Below are 13,053 nucleotides of genomic sequence, written 5' to 3' on the forward strand. Positions count from 1 at the left end.
CAATGGAAACACAAGGATCAAGTGGAAACACAAGGACCCAATGGAAACACAAGGATCAAGTGGAAACACAAGGACCCAATGGAAACACAAGGATCAAGTGGAAACACAAGGACCCAATGGAAACACAAGGACCCAATGGAAACACAAGGACCCAATGGAAACACAAGGACCACATGGAAATACAAGGACCACATGAAAACACAAGGAATCAATAGAAACACAAGAACCCAATGGAAACACAAGGACAACATGGAAACATAAGGACCCAATGGAAACACAAGGACCACATGGAAATACAAGGACGCAATGGAAACACAAGGACCATGTGGAAACACAAGGACCACATGGAAACACAAGGACCACATGGAAACACAAGGACCCAATGGAAACACAAGGACCACATGGAAACACAAGGACCACATGGAAATATAAGGACCCAATGGAAACACAAGGACCCAATGGAAACACAAGGACCAAAGTGGAAACACAAGGACCCAATGGAAACACAAGGAGCACAGTGGAAACACAAGGAGCACAATGGAAACACAAGGAGCACATGGAAGCATAAAGGTTTCATTGGAAGTAAGTCATTTTGACTTTTTTGGGTTATCCCAGGTCATTTATACTATGTAGGGTAACTGTACTTATGTGTACCTGTTTCTAAACAAACTTATTTACTCATTTATAATTCAAATTATCTAGGATGAACCAAAAAGAATCAAAGTAACTTATTTCCATAAGTACACACAAGAAGCAGTTATTCAACATAAAATATATATTTAACACAATTAACTGTTCCCCATGTGTATAGTATGTAAGTAAAGAAGATAATTTATTACAAGATATAGATGATATTAGAGAGAACCATCAGAGTGTTGGCTTGGCTTGAGCAGCAGCAGCAGCAGCAGCAGCCGCCATTATCATCACCATCACCAACCACCTCGTCACTCTCACTCAGTTTTCTCGCTCTTTAGTGTATTTATCATGGAGAATGGGTCACCACAGAAGGGCAGAGATGGAGGAGGAGGTAGTGAGAGGCGTGGAGGGTCGTATTACCAGCAGGGAGGTAGTGGAGGAGGTAGTAGTGGAGGTGGTGGTGGAGGGAAGCGTGGCCAGCCTCCCTATGGAAGACATCCTCAATACGGATATGTAAGAATTATTATTTGTTCTTCTAACAGAATATTAACCATGATTCTCTTGTAATATTGCATGACGACTAACATTTTCCCCATATAGACGGGTTTTAAAATTATGAGTATAGAATAATGGCGTTTTATTAAATTCCACCATTACGGCTATATATGAGAGAAAATTATTATTTAGCGTTAATTAACTTCTGTAGTACAACAAAACTAACATTTTCCCCATATAAATGGCTTAAAATTATGATTGTAGAAATAAGGCTTTTTATTAAATTTAATTCATTACATCTATGTAGGTCAATTATTACTCATCTATGTAAGAAAATATTAACATTAACTTTTGTGGTACAACTGAACAATAAATATTTCCATTTAAACAGGACTGCAAAAATATGGCCTTTTTTTTTTTTTTTTTAATTCAGTCAATAAGACTACGTAAGCCAATTATTAATTTGTGTGGTGCATGACCCTTGTGGGTTTAGCACTTAGTTCTGGTTGTAATATGTAATAAAACATTAACCTTGATTAATATAATACAATTAAACTATTAACCAAATTTTCCCACATATAAAGAGGACTTTAAATTATGATTGCAGAATTATGGCCTTTTACATTTAATTCAAAGTCAGTTATTAACAAAAATGTAAAATAATCTGAAGGCCCATAGCATTAACAGGATTTTCCCATAACTTAATAAATTATTTAAATAATGTATAGTATTTATAATTTTTTAAGGGTCAGTATATTTTTTTAATTGTCCTGTACGTTTGTGGGAGATTCATCTGTTAAAGCTTGTATTTGTGGTCACAGTGGTGGCCCATGCTAACCTCCCTATGGTGTATAGAAATATTTGTAATCGGATGAATCTTGGAGGCAGGTGGCCCAGTGGTTGACACTGGCCTGGGGTTTTACGACTCGCTTGCCGTAAGTTCAAACCCCAATCCATTCTGTGGTTCGTTTGCAATCACGTTATTACGATTTCTCGAACCGTACCACAAGTTGGGCAGATGTAATGTACAGTAAGTCTTCGACTTACAAATATGTTGAGAATCTCCTGTATTATGTGTATCATTATTGTGTATAATATCATTTTTATATATACACTCCAGGTCCCCAATGTGTTTGTAATTCGAGGACTTGCTGTGTCCATAACTCTGGTCAAACAATTACTACCAATAGTGATGCTGACATTTAATTATTTAATTTTATTTTTATTTGTACTGATCAAAATGTTTCTTTACAATTTTTGAAATTAAAAAATAATTCATGTTGAGTGCTAAACCCATGTGGGTCATTCAGCACAGTCTGCTGAACACGAGATAGATGTGCTTCCTCTTTGTACTGGCCTACAATTTTTTGAATGCTTATCACTGTTCCATTTGTATTTATATTGGCAGTCATTAGAAATTTGGAACATAAGAAAGAAGGAACACTGGCCCATACTAGGCAGGTTCAGGTCACCTACTGGCCTAAGCTGGTTAGGTCCAAGTCACGTCCACTCACTGTGTTTTAAATGAATGAAAATGGGATGCCATGAGCATGGTTCTCCTGTACGTACTTACAAAAAAGTAATAGAATTCAGTATTTTGAACACCCTAACTACCTTTTTTTCAGCATAACGGCAAATAATCATAAGAAACCACTTACACTACTGCGTTACGAGAGATTTATGACAATACATTGACTTGACTTTCTCATTGCAGGATAAAATTAAGGAACGAGTGAACACTGAATTAAGTGGGCCACAGATGGACTTGCCTCCCCTTGATTTAGCTGAGAAGAAGTTCAACGCCAGTAGCCGTTTGTTCGTGGGTAATCTGCCTCGGGATTTACCATACGAGGAGCTGAAGGAAATATTTTCTCAGTATGGCGAGTTGGGACAAGTTTATTTCAACAAAGATGGAGCTTATGCCTTTATTAATTTTGTAAGTGCTAATATGTACTGTATTTGTGATCACCTGAGGCTCTTACCTCAACCCAAAGGAAAATTAAAACATTTTTTTCAAATTATTGACATGATAATTTTTGGTACCAATATTGACATAGCGACCAAAGAATTTACATAATTATATCTTGTTGTTCTCGGATTGAGGGATTTTGATTGCCATTATATTTGTTGATAATTTTACATAATAGCATTTATACGGTAAAATTGCAATAGAGAAAACCACGATCATTTCCAGCCATTTGCCCATCAGCATACTTGCTATTTTTCAGTTATCTCCAATATTTTTTAATTGAAATGCTCCTGTAATATTGCTATGAAGTTATTGGTAAATGAGTTCCTTGCTGGAGACATGAATTCTAAGCTGAACATCTCTGTACAGTATAATATAACTCATTTAACTGTTTAGTGAATTCATTTTGGGACTCTTGCACTCTAATCCCCTTGTGTCCTGAAGTTTCTGTATGGAGTTTGATCATAATAACTTAGTCTACTTTTGCTTCAGAATGTCAGTTCTTAATTAAGGTCAGAATGTTGAAGTTCACGTAAAGTTCTTTTGTTGTAGGAGCAGCTTCGTCGCCATCTAGCAATTTATCTGTGTCCTCTTAAGACCTGGTACCCCTTGAAATGTTCTTTGATGTTGATGGACAGTTTGGGCAGTGTAGATAAAGTAGACAGTAGTTTTGGCAGTGTAGATACAGTAGACAATAGTTTTGGCAGTGTAGATACAGTAGACAATAGTTTTGGCAGTGTAGATACAGTAGACAATAGTTTTGGCAGTGTAGATACAGTAGACAGCAATTTGTGAGTTCCTGAAAATTGAGGTTTGTCTAATTTAGTTCTAACAAAACTATAAAATTAGTCACATTTCCTTACCTAATTGTAATAAACTTAGGGGAAAATGCCACATCAATACAAAATGAGCAACACCAGTGATAAAGGTATTTATTAAAGTGAAAGCACAGAAAAATAATTACAGAATCGTTGAAGGTGGCAATCTCCAACTCTATTACCTGTCAACTATATTTTCTCTTAAAGGCCTACTATTTCTCACAGGTGTGATAATCCAGTAAAATGAAACATGCTCATCATTTATTCAATAACTGTCTTGTTGGAAGTGGAGACATCACAGTCCAGGTGGTTCTCCAAACTGCAGTATCCTCACTCCTGTATTGTCTGCCTCAAGGACTAAAGTCAGCTGACCCAACTTTGTCCTGAATCCCTCCATAAATGTTTCCTTGGTCACACTCCAGCAGCATGTTAATTTATAAAAACCACTAGTCTCCATTTACTCTGATCTAACATGCTTACATGTTCATCTTAAGATAATCCCTGCCCCTCTTTACACTCCAGATTAATACATCATCTTGGTCATTTTATGCTGCTTCATCCTGTAAATACCTAGACCACCTCTCATTCTCAGCCCTTTGAATTATTCCTTCTGGTAATCTTAGTCTTCTTCAGATATAACTTTTAAATGCTTGGCTGGGTTAGGAGATTGAAGATTGTTTTATGAAATTAGCTTAATGTATTGTTGAGGCATTAAGAAGTTTATATGTTACTATTCAGCAATTAATTCAATCAAGTTTATTTAGGATTACCGAGCTAATGCAGAGAAGGCCAAGAGAGAGATGCAAGGAAAGAATTGCCGCAATCGTCCGATGAAGATTAGATATGCTTCAATCTCGACTGGTGTAAGAGTCAAGAATCTAACACCGTGTGTGTCTAATGAATTGCTGGAGAAAGCCTTCAATGTGTTTGGTCAAGTAAGTTGCAATAATATCATAAGGTATTTAATGGTGGTATGTTTTGAATATATTTTTGTTATTCTCTGATCTAGAACGTATAAAGCTGGGTTCAAATTTGTAGTAAATTTCAGTTTAAATACTTGATTTTTGAAGGACTTGGGTGATCTGTGGGAGAACTTCTGAAATGTTGATGGAATTCTGCAATCTGTTTATATTTTGCTGCTTTTAGGCTTGTATTTACGTATTTCAATACATCAATCTTTTTTAGTTTTGATTTTTGATTGTAAATATTGAAAACAAAATATGCAGCATATATTTTGATAATGGGTCTAAAATTTATCATAATCTGCTTTGCATTCTAGGAATTTAATTCAGGGTTAGAGCATTGTTTGGGGGAAATTCTGGCATCACACCTTAGAAAATTATTTCTGTGGCTAAAAGCAACACTTCATAATTTAAATTTGTCTCCAAAAATCAACATTAATTAATGTTGCAAGATTGCTGTAGCAATTGAAATTTAAAAATATATGATGAAAAAATTACTGGAGACATCACCAGAGGCATAGCTATGATTCTTTGCATAAAGGACTACAATGGGGCTTAAATTTTTACAAGGGAAGGGAAATAAGAAAAGTTTCATTGTCCCTTTTAAAATGCACTACATTTACTTTATTACTAAGCATATTTTCTAAAGTAATTTGCTATTGTCATGTAACTATAACCAAAGGTAATGGTCAAATATAGTATATATTTTTATGACTTAAAGGCACAGTACTATAAAGCAAATCATGACAAGCCAATAGTTTCAAATGTGTGCTGAATGAAGTTTCATTCAGTCTAGCCTAAAGCTTATGAAAATAACATATTTCATTTTGTACAGCACTTGTGGGGCTTTAATAAAAAAGATGTGCCTTCTAAGTAACCCCATCAAGATGGAAGGTTGTTGCCTTGTTTAGATTTTTACCTAGTGTATCATAATGCAGTAAATTGTTTTCTAGTAATTTTCCAGGCATTTCTAAAGGGTCTATATAAAAACTGAGTTTACTTGAATCGCCTGATGGTGTACAGGTGATGTGCAGTCTAGTGGCTCCTATGTTGTTGATAGGCTTTAACCCTTTGACTGTCGGTGTCATATATATGCATCTTACGAGCCAGTGTTTTTGATGTATTAATACGCCAAAATTCTAGCAGCTTCAAATCAAGTGGGAGAAAGCTGGTAGGCCCATGTGAGAGAATGGGTCTGTGTGGTCAGTGTGTGCAGAATAAAAAAACAAAATCCTGCAGCAAGCAGTGCATAATGAGAAAAAAAAAACTCCGACCGCATTTTTGGATTAAAGTGCCCACTTTGAGGTGTATTTTCGTATAGTATTTATGGTTGTATTCTCATTTTCTTGATCTCATTTGATAGAATGGAATACATATTACAGAAATAAAGACTTTGATTGGTTTCACGATGAAGAGGACCTTGAAATTGAGCTCAAATGTTTGATTTTTCCCAAAGTTAAAGAGGTAAACAAATTTCATCATTCTAATACACAGTCACGAATGAGTTGACATTTATACAATTATTACAATAATGCAGTAGTCTACATAGCAGTAAATCTGTTTTTTGTGTGAATAAAAATTCAAAATAGAAAGCAAGAGTAACATGAGAGGGGCCTGGAGAAATGACTAATGAGCAGAGAAGATATTATTTTAGTGCCAGGAATGTCTGCATTGTTATTCTGGACCCTATTTTGAAATTGACCTTTTTTTTAATTTGTGTGAAATTGGCCAAATTGCCAATTTCTGACCACTTTATTGGATAGTTGAAATTGGTAAATGGGCAGTTTTCTTGTACTCAGTTGATAGAACAAATGGAGTTATAAAACATTAGCTATGAGTTTGGTTGACTGGAACAATGGAATTGGCTGAAAATAGGGCTCAAAGTGGGCGAAATTGCCAATGTGTATATATATCGCTGAGATCGCTAACTTTGTGAGAGCATAATTCCGTAAGTTTTCCATCAGATTTTGTACTTTTGGTGTCATTACGATCAAGAAAAGATTCTCTTATTTTATAAGAAAAAGATTTTTTCGAATATTTTGAGACACACACTTCAGAATTGGGGTCTCGACAGTCAAAGGGTTAAGCCTCGTGGACCACTCAGTCCCTTCATTTCAAATACCAAGGTGTTAATATACCTTGTGTACATACAAGCTAGAAAAGAGTAATATTGTAAATGAAACCTTCAGTAAATTGAGAACAGCCAGTAATAAATCTTTAGCACCTAAGGAAAATAATTGTGCTCAAATGGTGTCACTTGCAGATATGAGAGGATAATTTTCAGCTGAAATGGAGTTTTCCAATATGTGCCTCAGATTTCTGTTTAATGCCTCATTACTCTTAATAACAAGGGCCAATCTCTCGTACACTGGTTTTAACCCTTAAACTGTCCAAACCTAGATCTACATTCACTCGCGTAGCTCTCCGAATGTAGATCTACGTTTTTTTTTACATTCTTTCTTATGGAGAAAATCAAGGTTGGAGCGCAATGCGTGCAAATGTAGATATACATTTGGACAGTTTAAGGGTTAATACCTGCATATCTGTTCATGATGAGGTTGGTTGCATGCCAGATTTCCACCTTGGGGTCTTGAGTTAATTTCACTATGTCACTTATTATTGATTTTCAGATTTTCATCCTGAGTGAGGTTTCAGCCTATTTTGAGTTTTAGTTAACAGAATACTCTTAATGGTTATCCAAGATAGGATACTAAAATCTCTGGGTCATCAGTGGGAAGCATCACATTATGGGTGTTTAAGCTGAAATACAGTAGGACCCCTGTATCCACGGATTTGGTATCCACCGTTTGTTATCTACCGTTTACTGTGGCCCAAAAATAACCCTTAATGTTGTTTAATAATGGCCCCAAAGTGCAAAAGTAGGGATGCTGGCATTTCTTCAGAGCCTAAGAGAAGCTGTGAAGTGCTTTCTATCAGTGAAAAGCTGGCAATTTAGAATTATTTTGCTTAATTTATCAATTAAACTTCATCATAGGTATGTATGTAAACAAAAAATGGCTTATATATAGGATTTGCTACTATTCATGATTTCCAGTATCCATGGTAGGTCTTGGAATGTATCCCCTGCAAATATGGGGGGGGGGTGTACTGTACTTGTTTTCACACTTAAGATTACATTTTCACGTTTAGATATGTATCAAGCCAAATTCCCGCTTGGTTACTCAAGTTACCCTCTCAGTTCCTTGATGCTGGTGAGGGGGGGGGGGTCTTGGTCCAAAGAATTGAACTTGTCCTGTTCTTCATTTGATCAAATCTGATTTCCTCCTGTTTCCCAGGTGCTGTATGACCCTGTGGGTTTAGTGCTTCTCCCTGAATGATAGTTACTGTGTAGTTTTGTGATGCAGATATTAACCCTTTCGGGGTGGGTCCCGTAGTACTACGACTTTGAAGCACGGGTCAGTCCTGTTGTTCTATGACATGAGCTCAGCTCACTCAGATAAGCTGTGAGTGGTAAATTTGGGCCTAAATATGAGAGAATGGTTCTATGTGGTAAGTGTGTACTACATAAAAAAAAATTCTGCAGCAAGAAGTGCATGATGGGGAAAAAGAAACTGCAAGTGTTTTTGGTTTAAAAGAGAAACTTTGTAGTACATTTTTGTATGGTTGTTATTGTCGTATTCTTGATTTCTAGGTCTCATTTCACATAATGAAGATATATTACAGAAATAGAGATGATTTTGATTGATTTCAGGACTGAAAGTAGCTTGAAATTGAACTCAAAGTAGCAAATGTTTGATTTCTGCCAATATTCCCGAGTACACAAGTTACATCACACGTCCAGTACGCATTCAACTGGTAGGTCTAATGTGTGTCCACAAATGCTGCGACATTATTTATGCAATTTTAATAATGCAATAGTCTTCATGACGGTAATTTTTTTATTTTTTGTGAATAAAAATTCCAAATTGGAAAGCAAGCATAATATAGGAGAGGCGTGAGGACTTGACTAATGAATAGAGGAAATGTTTTAGTATTAGGAATGTTTACACTGTTTATTCTGGACCTTATTTTGAAATTAGCAGTTTTTGAATCTTATGTGAAATTGGCCAAATTACCAATTTCTGATCACTTTATTGGTATTGGAAATAGGTAAATGAGCGGTTTCTTGTACTCACTCGATAGAATAGAAGGAATTCTAGTGAAATACATATGAATTTGGTCTACTGGAATAAAGCAGTTGGATGAAAATGGGGCTATAAAGTGGATGAAATCACCGATGCATAAATATTGCTGAGACGGCTAAATTTGCGAGAGTGTAATTCCACAAGTTTTCCATGAAATTTCGTACTTTTGGGTTCATTACCTTTGGAAAAAGATTCTCTCATTTTATAAGATTTTTTTTTTATTCTCTGACCCTGAGAGCAAGTTTCAGATGAGGGGTTCTGACCCTGAAAGGGTTAGGATTTCTGCTTGATCAGGCATGTGAAAAAGACAATGGGCTACAGGGTATCCGAGTGATTATGCCTATTACATGAAATCATAACACAATTGTAAGCACATCACTGAACAGGTAGGGTAGTGCGCTAACCACTCAGCCAGTTGGCTGTTATAAGATGGATGAATTATACTAATGCTTGTTGGTCGAGTGACTAATACACGGACCTGTGAGTTTTAGTACTTTTCCTACTGGGTGTTCAAGCCCCATCCGTTCTGTAATTTGATTATACCCTTCACTCTAATTACTTTTTTAAAGGAATTAAAAAAAAAAAGCTTGGGGAACAATGAGCAACAAAATGAGGCATTAAAATGATATGGGAACACAAATTGAGGGTTACCAATTTAGTAGGTTGATAAATGGTAACCATCCAGAGTAGTGATCCTGTTGTCATGCTAGTGTGATGGTTTTGCACTCTGCCAGTACCAGGATTACAGGTCTTTGTTTATAATAAACATGTAAGATGTTGTACAGGTGACGTGCAGCCTAGTGATCCCATGGGTTGATAGTTTTGAAACCTAATAGTGGGTTTAGTGCTGAGTTAGGATTGTAATATAATAATTTAAATGTAATTACCAATTAATCCCTTCATTTCAAATCCTTTGCATATAAACACATGTACATACAAGTTTGACATATGTATCATGCAGTGTAATAGTTTATCATTAGAAGGAGCGATAAAACGCTTGGAGAGAAGAGGTTTCATAAACAGTAACCAGTATGGGTTCAGAGATGATAAATCTTGTCTTGCCAACCTGTTGCTTTGTGACAAAAGTAACAGATGTGAGGCAGGAAGGAGGGAGGGAGGGAGCTTCATCTTAATCCTATTTCCTATTTTTGTCTTGTAATAAAAAAATCCTTTCAGTGAGGTGAGGTAGGTAGGTCGTAAATAAAGGTAGGTACTATAAAGAACAAAAGGGCTCAGTGCCGTGACTGGAACAAGACGCAAATAACCCACACATGGGAGAGAGAAGCTTACGACAATGTTTCAGTCTGACTTGGCCCATTACAAAACGTAAGCTTCTATGTGCAGGTTATTTGTGTAAAGGTAAGTACACTTAACCTAACTCTGTAAAACCATTGTGTAAATAAAAAAGGGAAAAGGGGAGGGAATTGAGGGATGGGCAGATTGCACTTTCTTAGACTGAAAGAAGGCATTTGATTCTGTACCCCACAAGAGTGGGGTAACACCACCTTGAGGTACAGGCAAGAATAACAACATATTTTGGTTTGTCAGAGTATTCCTAGGGGAAGGAAGCAGTGTGAGGTTGCGTGGGAAGAGACATCAGCGTCATAGGGGTTCTTTTGGGAAGAGTGAGGTAGTAATGACACCAAAGATGAGGCTGTTATACTATATTGCAAGGACAAAGGCAGTCCGGTGCCGATATGTCTGCCCCTCACTCGGTCCGGAATCTAACTCGGCCATGGGCGGTTCAAAAGGGAAGTCGTGTGACACTAGCATGATGTACAGAGGGATGATGCGTACAGATAGTTGTCGACTTACGAACGGATTAGGTTCCGACCATCTGGTCCTTGAATTGGATGTAGGTCAGATAGGTATTGTAATTACATATTGTATAACCTTTATATCATCATTTTTCTTTAAATTTTTTTATCTTAGAAAAGGTCTAATTCAAACATGTACATTACAATTGGTTTAAAATTACAATTAAAATATAAAATCAGAATTGAAATAAAATACAGAATCACAATCATACGGCCTCGTTTGTGCTTCCAGGCATATACGTAAATATTTATGGTTATGAGTGCGGATGGTCGTAAGTTGGATAGATCGCAAGTCGATGACTATCTGTATGATGGTATTGGCACATAATATAAATACTATACAAGTATTACACCACTGACATCAGAATGAAGAAATTTATGTTGGTAATAACATACCAAACAAGAATGAATCTTACGTATCTGTTGGCTGATGTAAAACTACGGAAAATTAATGCACATAAGAACAGGGAAATCTCATGGGGAAGTGGAACAGAACTCTTCCTCCGTAAGCCATGCGTGTCATAAGAGACAACTAAAATGCCAGGAGCAAAGGGCTAGTAACCCCTTCTGTATATATTACTAAATGTAAAAGGAGAAACTCATTTTTCCTTTTGGGCCACCCCACCTTGGTGGGGTACGGCTGGCATGTTGAAAGAAGAACAGGGAAAGTTTTCAGAGACCTGCACGAACTGCAAGGTTGCTTAAATTCAGCCATACCAAATGCAGGGTAGAGTATTGAGGATTGGGCAAGGGATGGGAAGACCAGACATGGAGTACAAAATCAGGACAGGCTGCAGACTTCACTCAGAGAGACCTAGGGGTGAGCATAGTGCCTGGTCTGTCACCACAGGCTTGGCCAAATAACCTCTGTAGCCAATGCTTATCTGGCAAATCTAAAGAGTAGCCTTCAGGAATCAAAAGAGAAGGAATCTGGGTCCTTTATGCAATATATCAGGCCCATCTTGGAGCATGCAGCACCAGTGTGGACTCATCTGCAAAAGCATATTAAAAAGTGAAACTGCAGAAGTATGCAACAAGACTTATTCCAGAGCTAAGAGGTATTGGCTGTGTAAAAGGTAACCGAGTTGAATGTAACGACATTGGAGGATAGAAGAACCGGATGTGACAACATACAAAATACTCTGGATTTAATTGTGTGGACAGACAGGCTGTTAGAGGGGCAAGAAAAGAGGTGCTTAGAGACCCAGCTGGAAGTCAGGAAGTATTTCTTCAGTCTTGGAGTGGTTGGGAAGTGGAATGATCTTGAAGTGGGACATTGAGGAACAGGAACAGACTTCCTGCAACCACATGTGAGTATGGGAAGTACATATGTATATATACAAAGACGTATAAATTCATACATAAACGTGCATATATACATACACATTCATAGATTCATACATAGACATGCATACGCACACATAGTCGAGACACTGTAACTCTGCTACAGCTGGACGTTAAGCATGATGAGCCACAGGGATGCTAGGCCATATTTCTTCAGTCTTAATGTGGTTGGGAAGGGGAATGATCTTGCAGTGGTGGAAACAGGTTCCATGTATATTTTTAAGAGCAGGTACTATAAAGTCCACAAAACTAAGAGGGAGTGAATATGACAAGCGGCAGGCTGAGAGGTGGGACCTGGAGCTGAGATTCAACCCCTGCAGCCACATATAAGAGAAAACACATGTATACATACATGTGCATTCACATGTTTGTGTGTATATGTATGTAAATAAATGTGTGTAATTCATATTCTTACTTGCTCATCTTTCTACCAGTAGTTGCTTATATCTTACCCTAACTACCTCCTTTGGTTTATAAACCTTCACTTCTCTCTTACTTTTTGATACCATTTCTGTTTTACTCGTTTACCTTTTACTCTCACTGTAACCACTACTGAAAAATGATCTGATATATCTGTTGCCGCCTCTATGAACATGCTCATCATGAATTCTATCCATCAACTTTTTTTTTTTTTTTTTTTTTTCTTTCAAGTCAGCTGTAAATCCCCACAAAAAAGAAAATACTTTCATCATCATTCAACACTCACCTCACTCACATATAATCACTGTTTTTGCAGAGGTGCTCAGAATACAACAGTTTAGAAGCATATACAGTACATATAAAGATACACAACATCCCTCCAAACTGCCAATATCCTGAACCCCTCCTTTAAAGTGCAGGCATTGTACTTCCCATTTCCAGGACTCA

At 37.0% G+C, this 13,053-nt stretch overlaps 1 protein-coding gene across 1 annotated transcript in view; it reads left to right on the forward strand.

The window, feature by feature from the left end:
* Window positions 1–885: 885 nt before the first annotated feature.
* Window positions 886–13,053, forward strand: part of LOC128703048 (hrp65 protein) — a 62,206-nt gene continuing 50,038 nt past the window's right edge. Inside the window, exons 1-3 of the mRNA XM_070103611.1 lie at window positions 886–1,149; window positions 2,846–3,067; window positions 4,683–4,853. Of these exons, the coding sequence (XP_069959712.1) occupies window positions 985–1,149; window positions 2,846–3,067; window positions 4,683–4,853 (558 nt within the window). The 5' untranslated portion in view covers window positions 886–984. The remainder of the gene's footprint in view (window positions 1,150–2,845; window positions 3,068–4,682; window positions 4,854–13,053) is intronic.

This window comes from Cherax quadricarinatus, chromosome 86 (assembly GCF_038502225.1).
Source record: "Cherax quadricarinatus isolate ZL_2023a chromosome 86, ASM3850222v1, whole genome shotgun sequence".
In the NCBI taxonomy this organism is placed as follows: domain Eukaryota; kingdom Metazoa; phylum Arthropoda; class Malacostraca; order Decapoda; family Parastacidae; genus Cherax; species Cherax quadricarinatus.